The 18,129-nt window shown below is 41.1% G+C and overlaps 1 protein-coding gene across 1 annotated transcript in view; it reads left to right on the forward strand.

The window, feature by feature from the left end:
- The first annotated feature begins 232 nt into the window (after nt 1-232).
- lrp5 (low density lipoprotein receptor-related protein 5) overlaps nt 233-18,129 on the forward strand; it is a 50,575-nt gene continuing 32,678 nt past the window's right edge. The window contains exons 1-7 of the mRNA XM_028430329.1: nt 233-477; nt 10,215-10,415; nt 10,500-10,716; nt 12,412-12,480; nt 14,490-14,618; nt 16,584-16,780; nt 17,041-17,172. Of these exons, the coding sequence (XP_028286130.1) occupies nt 420-477; nt 10,215-10,415; nt 10,500-10,716; nt 12,412-12,480; nt 14,490-14,618; nt 16,584-16,780; nt 17,041-17,172 (1,003 nt within the window). The 5' untranslated portion in view covers nt 233-419. The remainder of the gene's footprint in view (nt 478-10,214; nt 10,416-10,499; nt 10,717-12,411; nt 12,481-14,489; nt 14,619-16,583; nt 16,781-17,040; nt 17,173-18,129) is intronic.

The following is an 18,129-nucleotide window of genomic DNA, read 5'->3' on the forward strand; positions in this document are numbered from 1 at the left end:
TGAGGAGTTTTGCAGGGCTGGAGAACTGATCCATAAAATTCAGGTTTTCCACGTGTTTTTTTCCACAGAGCATCACTAAGATTTTGGATAATTGCACAATTATGACAGTTGACTAATAGAAATAACAAAAAACTGCCTCGTGTCGGGTGACGTAATATCACATCCGCCTGCCCTATCTTACCGTGCACGAGCTCGAGAGTCCAAAGTATAAGTAGCGCGAGCGCCTTGACTGCGAAAAAAGTATAGCAGACTGCGCAGGACATGTGCATGCGCGCACTCACGCATGTAGTCACATACTTAGCTGCTCTGCGGAGTACAGGCACATTCGTATAGGAGAAGACCCTGTTTATAACTTCGTTAAGGACTAAATATCTGAAAATGGAGAGGGAGTTGTTGATTTAGAGCGCAGAAGACTAGAAATGGGCAGTCTGCTGGCGGTGTTGCTGCTGTGGAGCTGCTTGCTGTCGGCGGTTGACGGTAGGTTGACTTTTTGTTCACAACATGGATCCTTTGGGAACATGAGCTGTGGAGCTGCTGAGAGGGAAAGAGATGAGAACAGAGCAGTTCATACGCAGTGATTCGGTTTGTGCTCTCTTATTCAATATTCCACACACTCAGACTAACCAAGCTGTGATTCCATGTCTGAAAGTTGAGGTTTTTATGTCCCAAGGGGACAAAAACTGTACTTGTAGTGGAAGTGTGTAAACTTGTGTGTTTGCGACATATTAGAGACAGAGTCCTTGTTTATAAAGTGTCCCTCTTGCCGTGTGCAGTCGGTAGAGTCTGAGAGCCAGGCACTCGGAGCAGAAACGAAGTTTTGAAGCCAGCCGAGCTGTTAGTCGGGCCTTGGCAGTTCAGCCATTCCTGCTCGGTGTCGGGTGTCAGACCGTCGTTATGTTAAAATAGTAAAAATAAGCTGGTGGGTTACAAGAAAACGCTGCTGGACATGGCAAAGGTCTCAACCCTTAGTTACATTTGCTTATAAGCCTTTTTTCTCCACTGCATGATTTACTTGCCTTACTATTTAATCGCACGAAACTGTCGAGCAAGAGGCGGAGCTTAGTCTTCTTTATATATGGAAGACGTTTTATCGCCTCTTATGTGTCGTCTTGCATTACTAAGCATATTACTATGTTATGCTGGAACATCTAATGAATAACTCTCTATAGACTAACTCCATGTAAACAGACAGCTATAGCCTAAAGACACCATGTTTCCTGTTAATGTCTTTGGAAAGTAGTTATATATTAAAAAATGGATTCTCAGTTTGGTTCTAGCTTGAATGTAAGTTTCATTCAGATATATTTTAATGTGTGTGTTTTCCTTAGTCTAGATATTGCAGATATTAAGACTGAGCCTACTAAACATTGATTGGAAAATTATGTTACCAACAGAGACAATATATTAATGAAGCAATAGGTATTTATATATTTAATTATCATATTTGTTGGTTTCATTCATTGATCAGCCCCTTACTTTATTTGATTAATTTCTGATTGGCTTTGAGCCAATGAATAAGTTGCACAAATACAAAACATCCACTTTTATTTAAACACCAAAATGCATAGAAGACTTCTTCAACAGTCTCCTCTGTGTACGTTCAGCTAGATTTTTAACATTAACAGGACATTGGACTGTTAAACTACAGATTTTAAATGATTAGAGATACTGTAATGTTACACTTTATTTTGCCAGTTCAGTTTATACTGCTGAGCTCAGATTTTAGCATTGAAGAACAAAGCAATTACATATGGTTTATCCAGAAAATGCATATTACAGTTGGTCATGATTGCCTATCCTACAATCTCTTTAAAAATTAAGTAGCTCCTGTACTTTAGATTTGATTTACTTGATTACTGTATGGTTATTATTATTATTATTATTATTATTATTATTATTATTATTATTATTATTATATATTAAGGTAGATTAATTCTAGGAACATATTTTACCATGCAGAAGCACCACCGTCATGCCAATCTGCAAAACAGGCTAAAACCAGGCACAATGCCACACCACACCTTCTGTAGGGAATTTTTATTTTATTTATTTGGACTTGGATATCATTATTGAGCTATATTGCACCTATTATATTGCTCAAATGTATATATTTTTTGTCTTTCCTTTCCTGTTTCTCTCTCTTGTCATCTCCTTTCTGCTTAGGTGTCTGAGTTATAATAAACAGCATTTTAAAAAATAGATTTTCCAACCCACATATGGATTTGGTTGCCAGAGAGTTAATGTATTTGGTTACAACTTATACTCACACATTTAGCTATTCTAAATAGTGTGCTGCAGACTCATTGAAGATAAACAACTAAATAATTTAAGATAGACCCTTGTGGAGGACAGATTACTTAACATAGGGAAAGGATACTTAATTTCACAAAGACCTACCACTTCAACAGACAATGCTCCTCTTCTATAATTTACCAGAGAATGAAACATGGCATCAGTTTGACACTAGTGTGGCACAAGCAAAAATGTCCTTCAGATAAGCCAACGTCACAGTATGAAAATCCTCATCACTTAAACAGATGTACCAAATACAGTTACAGCAAAACATGGCAGTTTATTTTCTTATTAGGAATCTGAGGTTTTTGTTTTACAAGTCTGAAAATATCAAAAACTTTTCAATACACACTGAAAAATCAAATCTCTGTTAATGTTATCAAATGTGATCTTGTATTTGACTAATTCTTCTTCACATTTGCAGCACCATTTTTACAGAGTTTCATCCACATTTTCATTATTTCAAATCTGTCATTACCCTCTTGCAATGTCCTGAGATATTTATTTTGACAATAAAGCTGACTTTGAGTTTTTTTTACTTTGATGAAGGGAAAGACTGAAGGGCTGAAGGTGAGGAAAGCCACAAAGACAGTGCTGAGGAGGAATGTAATGAAAAGATTGTTGAAGATCGTTTCCTGTTTGTGTGTCTCTGGTGTGAGATTGGAGGAGGTTTCATATTGTTTGGATTTTACACAAGCCTGTATGGATGGACTAGACAATGAGAGGACTGAGACAGAGAGGAGAATGACAGGAATGAGAAGAAAATGAGAAGGAAAAGACAGGCAAAGGGGACAAAGAAGGGACTAGACCAGGGGTGTCCAAACTACGGCCCGCGGGCCGCAGTCGGATTTTCTATGGCCCGCGGATTCTATCTTAAAATGTGTTATTTTTGGCCCGCCAGCCAAACAGAGTAAATCATACAAAATCAACAGGCAATTCTTATTTTTGTTTTTAACTCATTGTGTAACGTTTGCATCATGATTCTCTGAGCAGAACATTATCCCTCTCTCTCTGCATCGTGGTGCGTCACGCGGTGCTGCAGGGCTTGGTTGTTGGTTCCAGCTACGCAGAGGGCTCCGAAGGTGCACAACACCGGTTCAGAACTTCGACACAATTCACTACGAGACTAAACATGCTTCTGCATACAACCTGCTATCAGAGAGCGTCTGTACAAGGGACGTTCTCCAAAACTACGGAGCCCCTCTGTGACATGGTAAAAGAAATAAATTGTGGCCACGAATAACGTGCGCACTAAATATTATTATTATTAGTTGTAGTATAGTAGCCCTATTAGAATTCATGGACGGGGTGCATGGGAGCGGGTTGCCCGGCCAGAGAGCAGCCTCCCCGTGCAGTAGGGCTGTGCGATTTGACGATAAATGATCGTGAAGGATTTGAACGTATCGGCGATCTACCAGAACGGACAGATCGTTTTATCGTCCATAGAGCACGTTCTATTAATTGCAGTTCTATGTTCGCGCAGAAGCATGAGTTTTTTTCACTCGGCCAACTCTCAGTGCGCTTAATGTGAACACGACCAACCAATGACAGCCTCCCTGTTAGGAAGCTACGGCTGAAAACGAAAAGAGAACGGAGGAACTGGTCCCTAAAACGGACTCCACCTTTATGTTCGGTACTGTTTCTGCCGGTGTTCCAGTTTAACTGGGGATCATGTTGACTGGTGATATTTGTTTACATTCCAGGCAACCAGATGTGCTTGGTGTTGGCCTCCGCAGATTCGTCACAATCTGAGAACACTCCTATGCTGTGTGGCCGTCAAATGTTGCAAGATATAGATATCCGCGTTGAATAAAAACAGCCGTCCTGTCGATACCGTGCACAGAAAGTAATGAAAACGTGCTTATAAAACAAAACAGCCACATGTATCAATAAAGCCCCGAGCGGGATTCGAAACTCTGCACAAAAGCAATATGATTACCAACCCAGCATCTTATTCTCTGCACCACGGACAAGATACTGTCTCACGTCGCTTTACCTGCACATATCTCCTTCACGGTGTTGGCCGTTCGTTAGTGCATACATACAAACAAACACAAGTAACGATACACATTGTTTGCGGTAGTTATCAAACAAACACACAAAAGTACAAGTAGTTTCTTCTGGGGTGGCTGTGCATGGTGCCACCTGCTCTTATTTTGAAAGGTGCGTTTGGCTTCCGGTGTCTGTGGCTCAGCAGTGTAATCAAACAGAGCTTTAAACTAGCTCTAAATGTTTACATCGAACCCAAAAAACGCTGTCAGCCCACGGTTTGTGTCCTTGGTGGCCATGTCTGTGTGTTTTTACATCACCTGAGTTTGCTGTGTGAGACGATCGTTCGTGTTTGAGGATACAGAAGTCTGCCCATGTTAAGTTGTGACTGTCACTAGTTGACATGGGCGTGTTAACCTCGCCGCCTAAATGTGAGCGAGTGACAGAATCAACCACAGATATTGGGATAAAGCTGCATTTAGCTCCTTTATAGGGCACCATGGAAGATGATAACTGGACTCTGGTCACGTCGTGGTGGTTGTCTTTGAATGTTCTTCACAATACCAGCGTCGCTGTGACACACAGCGCTGCTTATGTTTTGAATGGTGGCTGTAGTTCGGTGGTCCGATCAAAAGGGCCAGAGTTACATATTTCACATGGTTCACATCAAATCCATTCAACGTGACGGTGTCCGTGCTTGTGTATTCTTCCCTATAGCTGAGTTTCGCTGTGTAAAACGCTGCTTTGTGTTGGTTTATTTCGCTTTTAAAGAGGGTCATCTGCCCATGTTAAGTTGTGACTGTCACTGGTTAACATGGGCGTGTTCACCGCATCACTCACGTGTGTTGAACGGCCGGACACCGTGAAGGAGATATGTGCAGGTAAAGCGACGTGAGACAGTAGCTTGTCCGTGGTGCAGAGAATAAGACGCTGGGTTGGTAATCATATTGCTGTTGTGCAGAGTTTCGAATCCCGCATGGGGCTTTATTGATACATGTGGCTGTTTTGTTTTATAAGCATGTTTACATTACTTTCTGTGCACGGTATCGACAGGACGGCTGTTTTTTATTCAACGCGGATATCTATATCTTGCAACATTTGACGGCCACACAGCATAGGAGTGTTCTCAGATTGTGACGAATCTGCGGAGGCCAACACCAAGCACATCTGGTTGCCTGGAATGTAAACAAATATCACCAGTCAACATGATCCCCAGTTAAACTGGAACACCGGCAGCAGCGGCGCGTCTTCTACGCCTGTGTGTGTGTGTGTGTGTGTGTGTGTGCGTGTGTGTGTCCGCGCCCGCGCGACGTGTGTCGCAGTGGAAGGGCCGCGTGTATTATAATGCTACGAGCACGTACGCGCCACCTCTCACCATTACAGCTCGTTATATTCAGGTTTGCTGCTGTTTCTGCCGTCAGCACCTGTGTGTGTGTGCAGTGGGAGGGCCGCGTGTGTACATCAGATGCAGACAGAGGCAACAGCTAATGACGTCACCAAAACAATAACGCAGGCATTTGATGAAGAGGCTCCATATGAGGACTCTAGTAAACGGTGGACAGAGGTGACAGCAGCAGCTCCGTTTTTCCTTAGATATGATTCCCATTAAAGTTTGATCATTTGTTCTAAATCACATTGAACTTTAGGAGTTACTTAAGTATCCATACTGTATTTATTGTTTAACCTTAGGAGGCACACTTCAGTCTGTTTAAATGACTGTTGAATAATACTTTACAGAATTACATTAGTCTTCTTTTTAACCTATTTGAAATAAAACTTTATTTTGTTCTGTAATTGTTATTTAAATTTTCATGTTTATTGAAAACTAACACTGAGTGCACGTTATCAGAGTTGTTGTTTGCCTTTAAAATCTACTGATAGTTTTTGAGAGGTGACAGAGTAGGCTACCTGACGTCATTTACACAGAAACATGCAAATTAGTGTCAATGTAAAAACAAATCGTGATAAAATCGAGATCGTGATTTTATCATTAAAGAATCGTGATATAAATTTTTTGCCATATCGCCCACCCCTACCGTGCAGCAATGAGCGTCCCTCTCTGGGGAATGTGCCGGAGTACTGGGGGGCTCCAGGAGCGCAGGGGAGTGGAGCGGAGCGTCCCTCTCCCTGTGCATCGTGCAGGAAGCGATGCTAGAGCCATTAGAGAAGTTAAAGCGACATGATGGAGAGAGAGAGGGACGCTCGTTGCTCCCTGCTGCACGGGGAGGCTGCGTCCTGTCCGGCAGCCTGCTCGGGCCTTTTTACCGGCGGCTGGATAAAAGCAACTCCCCAGAAATGCGAACATTTGTAAATCATGAATTAGTTTGTGTCGTGTGAGCAGACTGTTATAAACTGTGATGTTTTACTGGAGCAGCAGATCAGTCCCTTTGCTTGTTAACGTTCTCTGTTGTTAAACTGTCAGCTGTACAGAGAGACGCGGCACTTCTCTCAAAAAGACTCCGTCATTCAGTACACATCTGTCGTAAGGCACGTCATCACGTTTTTACGTCTCGTTGCCATGCACTGCAAACCTGTGTAAACATTAAATTACAGACCCTTTGAGATCAGCACTAAATGGCTCCCACCTAGTCTACCTGACATTTTACTGATGTCTGCTGCTCCTAAACCAGACCTGCCACATATGATCAGATCTCACCTTCACAGTAGAGTCAATAACTTGCCTGTTGCTCTGTTATCACAACCACACAGTTTCTGAAAGTTTTAAATTTATGCTGTATATTCATATACATTTTCTGCTCTGTTCATCTGAATGCTAAGATGTTATTTTGTTTGTTGTGTAAGATATAACATATTACAAAACAGCATACACAGTTTTTAGTGTTTAAAATAATGACATCGGGGACTGTTGGCCCTCGGAGAGTTTCGCATTATCGAATCTGGCCCTCCCCGAAAAAAGTTTGGCCACCCCTGGACTAGACAAATAAGGACAGGAAGAATAAAGGACAGAGGGAGAAATGGGAAAGAGTATGTAGCAGAGGTGGAAAGACAGGAAGTCGGTGGCAGTCTACCTTGATTTCTCTAGGGTGCACGCTCTCACACACACACACATCTCTTCCTTCCTTTCAGCCTTACATACACACACAAAGGCTTCTGTTGAGATGATCACTGATAAGGTGTAAAGTATGGGGGCCTGTTAGTGTTCTCCAAACAAAAACTGTGGAACTGAGAAGTAGTGTGAAGTAGTGTGACTTGAACCCGAATCCACAGGGAATTTGTAGGAAGGTGTGTATGCCAAAAATCAAGGAATAAGGTAACGGTAGCAGAAAAAAACTCTATTTTAACAGGAATAAACCTTAAGCAGGACCCTCCTCATAAGGGGGGGACCATCCTGCTGATGGCAGGCCAGGGAAAGGAGTAGAAGAATGTAAAAAGATTATTTTAAGTTAAAAAAGATGTGTCAGTGCAAATTAACCTGTGACTGAAATATGTCACACACTAGTGCATGTTTTCACTCATACTGTAGAACAGCAGCAGAAAAAACATTACAAACAAACCAGACAATTTCACATGTAAGACGGTTCAGACGGTGGCACCAAACTGTTGGCGCTTGCCTACACCGAATCTGGTTTAGTCCTCTAAACCGCAGAGTAAGTTGTGTTCTTCTAAGGGACCAGGTCACATGTGCAACTGTAGCCATCTTTCTCCCTCTCTCTCTTTCTCGCACGCTTATCTGCACTGTCATGTATGTTCGTAAACTTTATCAAACATCTCCAAAAGTGAAATATATTAGACTACTGAAGAAGGGGTGTGCGATTTGATGATAAATGATCGTGAAGGATTTGAATGTATCGGCGATCTACCAGAACGGAGAGATCGTGTTATTGTCAATAGAGCATGTTCTATTAATTGCAGTTCTATGTTCGCGCAGACGCATGAGTTTTTTTCACTCGTCCAACTCTCAGTGCGCTTAATAGGAACCTGACCAACCAATGAAAACGAAAAAACGAAAAGAGAACGGAGCAACTGGTCCCTAAAAATGTACTCCACCTTTATGTTTGGTACTGTTTCTGCTGGCAGCAGAAACTCTGAGCATTACCAGCTCGTTATACTCAGGTTCACTGCTGTTGTGCCGTCAGCAGCTCGTGTGTGTGTGTGTAGGTGTGTGTGTGTGTGTGTGTGTGTGTGTGTGCGCAGTGGGAGGGCCGCGTGTGTACATCAGATGCAGACAGAGGCAACAGCTAATGACGCCACCAAAACAATAACGCAGGCATTTGATGAAGAGGCTCCATATGAGGACTCTAGTAAACGGTGGACAGAGGTGACAGCAGCAGCTCCGTTTGTCCTTAGATATGATTCCCATTAAAGTTTGATCATTTGTTCTAAATCACATTGAACTTTAGGAGTTACTTAAGTCTCAATACTGTATTCTTTAACCTTAGGAGGCACACTTCAGTCTGTTTAAATGACTGTTGAATAATTTATTGGAACTACATTGGTCTTCGTTCTACCCTATTTGAAATAAAACTTTATTTTGTTCTGTAATTGTTATTTAAATTTTCATGTTTATTGAAAACTAATACTGAGTGCACGTTATCAGAGTTGTTGTTTGCCTTTAAAATTACTGATAATTTTTTGACAAGTGACAGAGTAGGCTACCTGAAGTCATTTACACAGAAACATGCAAATTAGTCTCAATGTAAAAACAAATTGTGATAAAATCAAGATCGTGATTTTATCATTAAAGAATCATGATATAAAATCTTTGCCATATCGCCCACCCCTATACTGAAGTAAAACTGAAAATTCAACCACACAAGGCATTAAATACATTATGTTTAATATTTGATCATCCTTTTATATAAGTGCATTGCATTTTTTTATTGACGCTATTAAAAATGTTACCATCACTACTTGTAAGCCCTGTGGTATACTTTACCACTTTAATACCGCCCAAACCTACCAGAAATAGTTATGTGTGTCTAACAGCAGACACACATGATATGGTTGTACTGAATGCATATTAAACCACTAAACCCCTAGTAAGTTTCCTGGCTCAGAAAATTTGGGTTCACTCACATATTCTAGGTTTGCATGACTTGAAGAAAAACTTATCCACTACCCTGTTTGTTGTTTTGTGTGTGTTTGGAGATGAAGCTCTAATCTGAAGAACTGCTTGTGTCCTACCCAGAATTAGCTTGCCTGCTATCAGTACCAGAACTCCTGGCATCATCTACTTCAAATCAGGTTTCTAAACCCTTCTGCCAAGGTGCATATTAATTGATAACATGATGAACTTTAACTTTATTAATCCCTGTAAAGAAATTAGGTTGTTGTAGCAGCACAGGAAAAGTGACTATAAATACAATAAATACAGTTAATATGTGCACACAAAGTAACACACATAGTTCCTTAGTGCAGTGGGGGTTACAGGAGTCTATTGCTGAAGCTGCAGTTTGTCTACAAAGAAATAAGAGAGCATCTGAGTTCTCAGTTGGGCTGATAGCCCAACTATTGGTATTAAAACTAATATGACAGACACCAGGAGAAGAGACAGAGGAACAGTAGAGTCAACCGGTATTCTTCTTTTTGGCTGTTTGGGTGTATTTAAACAGATCTACAGAAAGTCCAAGGAGTCTTGAAACCCTTGGTGGAAGGTGGAGTTGGGTGGTGGTGGAGCACAGATTGACGTAATGAGATTGACTATTGTATGTTGTGATTGAATAAATGAAAGACACAGAAGAGACAGGACCAGGAAAGAGAACAGGTCTAAGTGTCATTGTTGGACTACAGTAAACTTCCAATTAGTTTTTACCATGCATGATGTAAACCCTAATAAAGGTGTGGATGTGGAAGGGATTCACATTTGGTGTGTTTTGTTACTATCCTAATTATTGTTTTTTTTTTTTTTTTAAGAAACAAATGGAAAAAATGCTTAGTGTAGTGTTTCAAATAAGCACGTTTTTTCTTCACAGCTTCACCTCTTCTTCTTTTTGCCAACCGTCGGGATGTGCGATTGGTAGATGCTGATGGTGTGCGGGGCGAATCAGCCATCATTGTTAGTGACCTGGAAGATGCAGCAGCAGTGGACTTCCTGTATGCCGAAGGTCTGATATTTTGGACAGATGTAAGTGAGGAGGCCATCAAACAGACACACTGGAATCTGTCATCTAACTGTAAGTCTTCACGGTGATTCTTTAATTCTTTAATGAGTGCTCTCGGATGTCAGCATTTTACACAAATTTGTTATCTTGTTGCAGCCCTTAAAGAAGCCCTAGGAATAGGCCAGTCTGTGGTAGTGTCAGGGCTGGACAGTCCTGATGGGCTGGCCTGTGACTGGCTGGGTAGAAAGCTCTACTGGACGGACTCAGAAACCAATCGGATTGAAGTGGCTAACCTAGATGGCACATCCAGGAAGGTCCTGTTTTGGATGGACTTGGACCAGCCTAGAGCTATTGCCCTTAACCCTGCACAACGGTAGCAAAATAACACATACATACACACTCTGCACTACATGTAACAATATCATATAATATTCATTGCAGCATGACAGCCAGAATTGCTGCCCACAGTTTAAGAAACACTGGTCTAGGGGGTAGAATATTTAAAATGGAGAAGTGCTGATCAAAGTGTCCACCTACCTAATCCAGAGGTCTTTGTAACTGTCAAGAGTGTAAAGATGAACTAATAAAACATATTAGTGCCTACAACCAAGTCTAAGCTAATTTACACACATTTGAAAGGATTTTAGAGAATGTCATTGAGTGCATACCTTGGAAAAATACAATGTAAAAGTATAAAAAGTCCTTTAGTTATGTCCTGGCAGCTGCAAAAAAGTTACATGGCTATAGATAAAGGAGGAATGTCCTGACTTAGTAGAACTGGTGTTCTAGAAGCAAAAAAGTTGTAGTTTTATTTGTGTCACCATCATGTGATAAAAGATTTTTGGCCACAGTTAAGTAGGTCACATCAATGTACATCAGCTGCTACCCTTGTAGTGTGCTGACAAAAGAAAGCCCTACTTTGGACAGGGTTATGGATGAATTTGTGGGTCACTGTTTATTACCACAAGCTCCAAAGCAACCTACCGTGAAGACATTATTTGACTCATTGTGCCAACATCTGATTATCTGTAATGCTGTAAACTTTGGCTGTGTCTGAAATCACTCCCTAATCCAGACATGCCCACAGTATGAATTACATACGTAAAACAGTAAATTAATATTTCACAACAAGATGGCAGCAAGTGTGGCCAAACTCAAAGGCCAAGTGACTCCAACCTGCGTGACATCTTGCGGATTAAAACCTCAGTTTTCAAGCCAGACCTGCCCCATTTATTGCAGCGGACAGCCCACTCTCACCCTTTGCATCAGCGGTCCCAAGTTAATCCGCTTCCTAAAATAACCCGCAATAGGCAAAATCCATAGTAAAAAAAGTAGTTAGCTTTCTTTTTTACAATTATTATAGATGTTTTAAGGCTGTAAAACCCCTCACTACACACTTTATACACCTTTCTCAGACAGGCAATAACAATTTCACACTTTTCTCTCTAATCACTATATATGGCCCTATATAGTGCCTCCGTCATTTTGTAGTGCTGTCCGAATTCTTAGTGAGAAATTATAGACCCCATATATGGCCCTCAATGTATCCCACAATGCATCTTGAAAAGTAGTGTCCATCCAATGGTCACTACTTTTGCCAATATGTACCGCCATAAATTGCCAGACCGGCGAAAATAACGGGAACGGAAGTTACGCCACCTGTCTTATAAATATAATGGTCGCTTAAATAATGAAGCATGACTGGTTGTGTTTGCTTTACTAATGTTTTGCCATAAAACGTTTATTGGGCTATAATGGCACAAATTATAATGGCTAACAACGTAGTTTGTTTAGCCGACAGAGATCGGACCGTTAAATTTGCAACAGCAAAGACGTAATTAACGGCAACAGAAAATGACGAAGGTAGTGTCCGAAATGTCAAAAAATGCTTTCACAATGAGTTAACTATATGGTGCAACAACTATCGATTGTTTCAGTATTTGGTTTTGTGAATAATATATGTTGATATTTCCTATCCATGGTTAGCCAGCCCAACTCCAGACTCCACAGCAGTATACAGTATGGTCCTATGTTTGTGTTACTGACACATTTCTTTTTTTGCCTTCAGCTACATGTACTGGACAGACTGGGGAGAGGAGCCAAGGATTGAGCGTGCTGGCATGGATGGCAGCAACAGGTACACAGAACCAGCACGTCTACTACCATATTTTCGCGACCATAAGGTGCACCTAAAAGTCTAAAATTGTTTTAAAAGTCGGCCGTGCGCCTAACAATCCGGTGCACCTTTTGTATGGGTTGAGTACCAGACACAGGGACATGATACATAAACTACGTACGCTGGCAGCAATTCACCAATCAGCTAAACACTACGTCATACGTACACTACATATGCTGGCAGCAATTCACCAATCACCTAAACACTACGTCATACGTACACTACGTATGCTGGCAGCAATTCACCAATCAGCTGAACGCTACAGTACAGCTCCTGGCAGGTATATTACCGGTATGCTGCAAAACAATATCATCTGTTATATTATAGTAGTACTATTACTAGTACTACTAACCCCCGAGGATGGCACCAGTGAAGAGACTTACGAGGCACAATTCAAGCTGCAGGCGATCAGTTATGCGGTTGCAAATGGAAATAAAGCAGCTGCAAAGGAATTCGGCATAAATTAATCTATGGTTCGGAAGTGGAGGAAGTAGGAAAACGAACTGCGGCAAGCAAAGAAAACAAAACTGAGTTTCCGTGGCAACAAAGAGGTGGCCACAGTTAGAAGACCGACTCAAGCAATGGATCATTGAACAAAGAACTGCTGGGAGAAGCGTCTCTACAGTCACCATTCGACTGAAGGCAACAACGATAGCACAGGACATGAATATCGAACACTTTAAAGGAGGTCCGTCTTGGTGCTTTTGTTTTATGAAATGGCGTCATCTCTCAATCCGGACAAGGCCTACCGTGGCGCAGCAACTTCCAGCGGATTACAAAGAAAAGCTGGCCAGCTTCCGCGCCTACTGCAGTGACAAGATTGCCAGCGAAAACATTCAGCCCAGCCACATCACCAACATGGAAGAGGTCCCCTTCACTTTCAAAATCCCCGTGAACCAAACTGTGGAGAGAACGGGGACCAGCACGGTATCAATATGGACCACGGGGCACGAGAAGTCGGCGTTCACTGTTGTTCACGGTTGCCATGGTAATGGACAGAAACCGCCGCCTATGGTGATTTTTTAAGAGGAAGACGCTGCCTAAAGAAAAGTTTCCAGCAGGAGTCCTCATTAAGGCGAATCAAAAGGGCTGGATGGACGAGGAGAAAATGGGAGAGTGGCTCAGGGAGGTTTATGTGAAGAGACCGGGTGGTTTTTTCCATGCATCACCGTCCCTGCTGATATGCGACTCCATGCGCGCTCATCTCACCGGTGAAAAAAACCAGGTGAAGCAGACGAATTCAGAGCTTGCTGTAATCCCGGGAGGGTTAACAAAAGACCTCCAACTGCTGGACATCGGAGTAAACAGGGCGTTTAAAGTTGCGAGCGGCATCGGAGCGATGGATGGCAGACGGCGAGCACAGCTTTACCAAGACTGGGAGGCAGCGCCGGGCGAGTTACGCCACCATATGTGAGTGGATTGTGGACGCATGGGCTAATGTTTCTACATTGACTGTTGTCCGAGCTTTTGTGAAAGCATAATTTCCGAACAGCCAGCCGGCAACAACAGTGACAGTGACTCTGATAGTGATGAGAGGGAAGCTGGTATGCAAGCACTCGCACAGTTGTTTAATTCTGACACTGAAGATGAGGACTTTGATGGGTTTGCAGGATTGATTAAAATGTGAGTGTATTGTACATAGCTGTAATAAAGTTCGACTTAACTCACTGTTTTGCTTCCGTTACCTTTTTTTGGGTAGAACGTATGTTTTAGCATAGCATGCGCGTCATAACACTCAAACACACAGCCTTATGTATGTGCTGAGGACAGAAATAGACCCCGTAACTGACACTGCGCCTTATAATGCGGTGCGCCTTATGGTCACGAAAATACGGTATATTTACAATGAAACAATGAAAATTGAAACTACACTGTTCTCATACATCTAGGTATAGGTACCAGTTAACATTTTTTTTTTTACAAGATTGTTTGCTTTGGTTTTCAGTTTGTGCACCTTTGTCTTATAACAGGAAAGTGATAGTGAAGGAGGACATATATTGGCCCAATGGTCTCACCATCGACCTGGTGGAACAAAAGTTGTACTGGGCTGATGCTAAGCTTAGCTTCATTCACAGAGCTAACCTGGATGGGTCAGCACGGTAAGGACATTTGTAAGCATGTGTGACTGAATGTGGTGTTGTTAAGTATAAAAAGGTATTAACGACTGATTTCACAGAATGATCAGAGCTTTCTGTGGAACTCTGTTCTGTGTTTTTATTTCACAACAGTATGTACACATGAAAAGATTTGCTCAGTTAGTGCAGCGGTAGGTTTTGACATAATCTGCCACTATATTTCGCCTTTTATTAACTGTGCCTTCATACGTGCCTTTTGCACATGCAGGGCATGATGAATAATGACATTTGTTAGAGCTAGGTATGAAAGTGACAACAATGATTAGTGTCCAAGAATCATTCCACATCATTACTCGATATGGTTGCCTCATGTGTCTATCTGCCATTATGCACTTAAAATCTTAAAGATTAGTTTTTAATCGTGTTCACCTTTTTTCCAACTGAAAAGGAGCAAGAAGAAAAATAGCTGTACAGACAGAATGAAAGATGTTCAGTGGAAGATCAGTGGATCTATCACACTTCTTTCTCCACATCTTATCATTTGTCTTCTTTCTTTCCATCTTTCTTTTAAAAATAAAGGTGCCAAAGTGTTTTGTGGTTCACTGAAGCATGCAGTAACTGTCTACCACAATCATTTGAATTCAACTTATTCAGCCTTTTCATAAGCGTTATGAAGTGTTGTAGAATCCGCTAAGAACACTGTCATAGTTTTTGTCATAGTAGGTCCTTACATAATCTATTAAGAATACATGCATCTGCATGAGGAACACAGAACATATACACACTTCTACCAACTGCCCCCCTTTCTGTCACAAACTCACCATGTGTTAACAGCCCCTCCACTCTGCTTACCTCTGAATCTAGGCTTTTTTTACACTTTGTGACACACTGTTTTTTAAAGTCAGCAGTAGAGCATGAGTATAAATATTTAGGTAAAAAAGGCTGTTAATTAAGTCAGATTTAATTTAATACATTTTCTGTCTTAGTCTGCAGACCATAAATGCCATCATTCTCTAATGAACTATTGTCTAGAAGGCATCCCTATTTGGACATTTCTCCTCTAAAGTTTCTCCTAATTTGGTTGGTTCAAAGATTTTATTATCTTATAGCTGCAGTCACATTTCTGACAGTGTTACGGTTTATACATTTGACAGCTTAAGTAATGGCACAATCGTTTGCTTTTCAATTGCGTTGTGCAAGTGCGCATGCATGCATGTGTATATACACACACAAACATACACACACACAAACACGCACACACAGGTACACACAAAAGCTGGACAGTGGTTAGAAATCTGGAGGTGGTTAAGTTTTTTTTTCACGCACAGATGCACAAGGCTGTGAATGATGAACGATGAAAGCCAGTTTCTGGTGTGCTAGAATACTAAATACAAACCTCCCTTGATCGTGTGCCATTCTGTGTCCAAGGATTTTTTAAGTTTTTCAGGAAAGAACAACTCTCTCTTGATTAACACTTACAAACACTTCTCTAACCTTTATGTGTAATACGATTGTTCTGTCATAGCATACTCTTGAAGGTATGCACTAAGTGAAACGTGGCTTCACTTTGATGAAACGAGATTCATGTTTCATAGTACAGAATTTTCTGACCATTCCATAATTTTCCTTATCAGGTCAAAATATCACAGGAATACAGTCTAATGGAATCTGGCAGTCTGATAAATGTAAAATTAATGAGATCACCCTGACTTTGCCCATGCCTTATAAGAAATATAGGCCCTTTTAGGTGCTACTCAAAATTTTGGATGAAAAATAAAGAATCAACTTTAAGTGTTAAAGACCATAATGCATAATTTACAGCATTAAATCATTAGAATACAAGGAGGTTTCCTCTGTAACAACAGGGCTTCCAGCAGTGGCGCCTGTCAACTGCTCTTTTTTGCATTTTTAATTTTTAAGCATAACTTCACTTATGCTTTTTTCAAGCATAACCCAATAATTAGGTCTTCCTCATTTGTTGTTCTGCAGTGAAACAGTGGTGGAAGGCACCCTGACTCATCCTTTTGCACTAACACTGTCTGAGGACACTTTATACTGGACCGACTGGCAGACACGCTCCATCCACGCCTGTAACAAACACAGTGGTGACAAAACCAGAGAGATCCTCAGTGGGATTTACTCTCCTATGGACATCCAGGTTCTGGAGTCCTATCGGCAGCCTTATAGTAAGTTATATCTTTACTGTTTGAATTGACTTATATGCATGTATGCGTCAGAGACAGCTGAATATACCAACAAACCTTTTCTTGAGGTAATCCAATTCAAATGAGTGATTGTTCACTAAGTCCTTATTATGTTACAACTAACAGTAACATCTAGTAGTAGTAACTGCACTTTTATGTCATTTTCTTTGCAAAATTTTGAGATTTTAAAATATTTTGAAAAAAGCTTACCTTCTATAATCTTCATCTGTTTTTTGGTGCAGTCCAGACTCCCTGTAGTGACAATAATGGAGGCTGTAGTCATCTCTGCCTGCTATCTCCAGTTCAGCCTTTTTATAGCTGTGCTTGCCCCACTGGAGTCCAGCTCAAGCAAGATGGAACGACATGCAAACCAGGTATGAAACCTACTTACGCTAGTAAGTTAGTCAGAACTTGTTTTAGTATGCAATTCTAGAATATTACAGTGAAATAACATACAGTAGTAGCAGGTACTCACAGATACTCACTGTTATTTTCCCATACTGGTATTGATACAACTCATATTCCATCATATTGTGGCTGCTGTTAAAGGTAGGGTAGGAGATTTTGAAAACTCAGTGAGAGTCAGCCAGATTTTGAAAGTAAACACATGCCCCTTTCGGAGCTCACCCCGAAGCCACGCCTCCCAACCAGTCTGTGACTTCGGCCATCATGCACGTACCTCTCTGATGCGCGCAGAGCAGGAAGAGAGTGACAACCAGCCAATATTCCACGCAGGGCCGTCTTGCAGGATTGGCTGATGTTTTTAGTGTTTTATAGCTTCCACAGATGATTAATATTCTTCGTTTTAAAGCGAAACTGCCGAACTAATCGGTTGCTATCGGACTGTAAAGAGAAGTTACACAAATTAAAAAAAAGTGTATCAGAATGAAATCTCCTACCCTACCTTTAACACAATCCACAAACTGAATGTCACGTGGGAATAGTGGAAATATTTACTATTATTATACTCACAGTACTGAGTATAATAATGTCAAATGTGATTTCACCTTTTAACTTGTTTATCAATATTATGTGTCTTGCACAGTATCACTTTCTACTTAGGATATCGTCACCGTGTCACCAAATGACCAAGTCATTTTTTTGGAAAATTTTGTTTTTTGTTTTGGGTTTCACATTAAAAGATGAAAATGAGACAAGAGATCAACATTTCAGCTTTTATTTCCAGGTATTTACATCTGGACCTGATACACAACTTAGAAGATAGCACCTTTTGTTGCACCCACCTAGTTTTCCTATTTGGTATGAGTTGCACTTGACAATTCTAAACGCAAACGACAGTATTTCAATAGTCATCTATTGTAATTATTTTA

This window comes from Parambassis ranga, chromosome 19 (assembly GCF_900634625.1).
Source record: "Parambassis ranga chromosome 19, fParRan2.1, whole genome shotgun sequence".
In the NCBI taxonomy this organism is placed as follows: domain Eukaryota; kingdom Metazoa; phylum Chordata; class Actinopteri; family Ambassidae; genus Parambassis; species Parambassis ranga.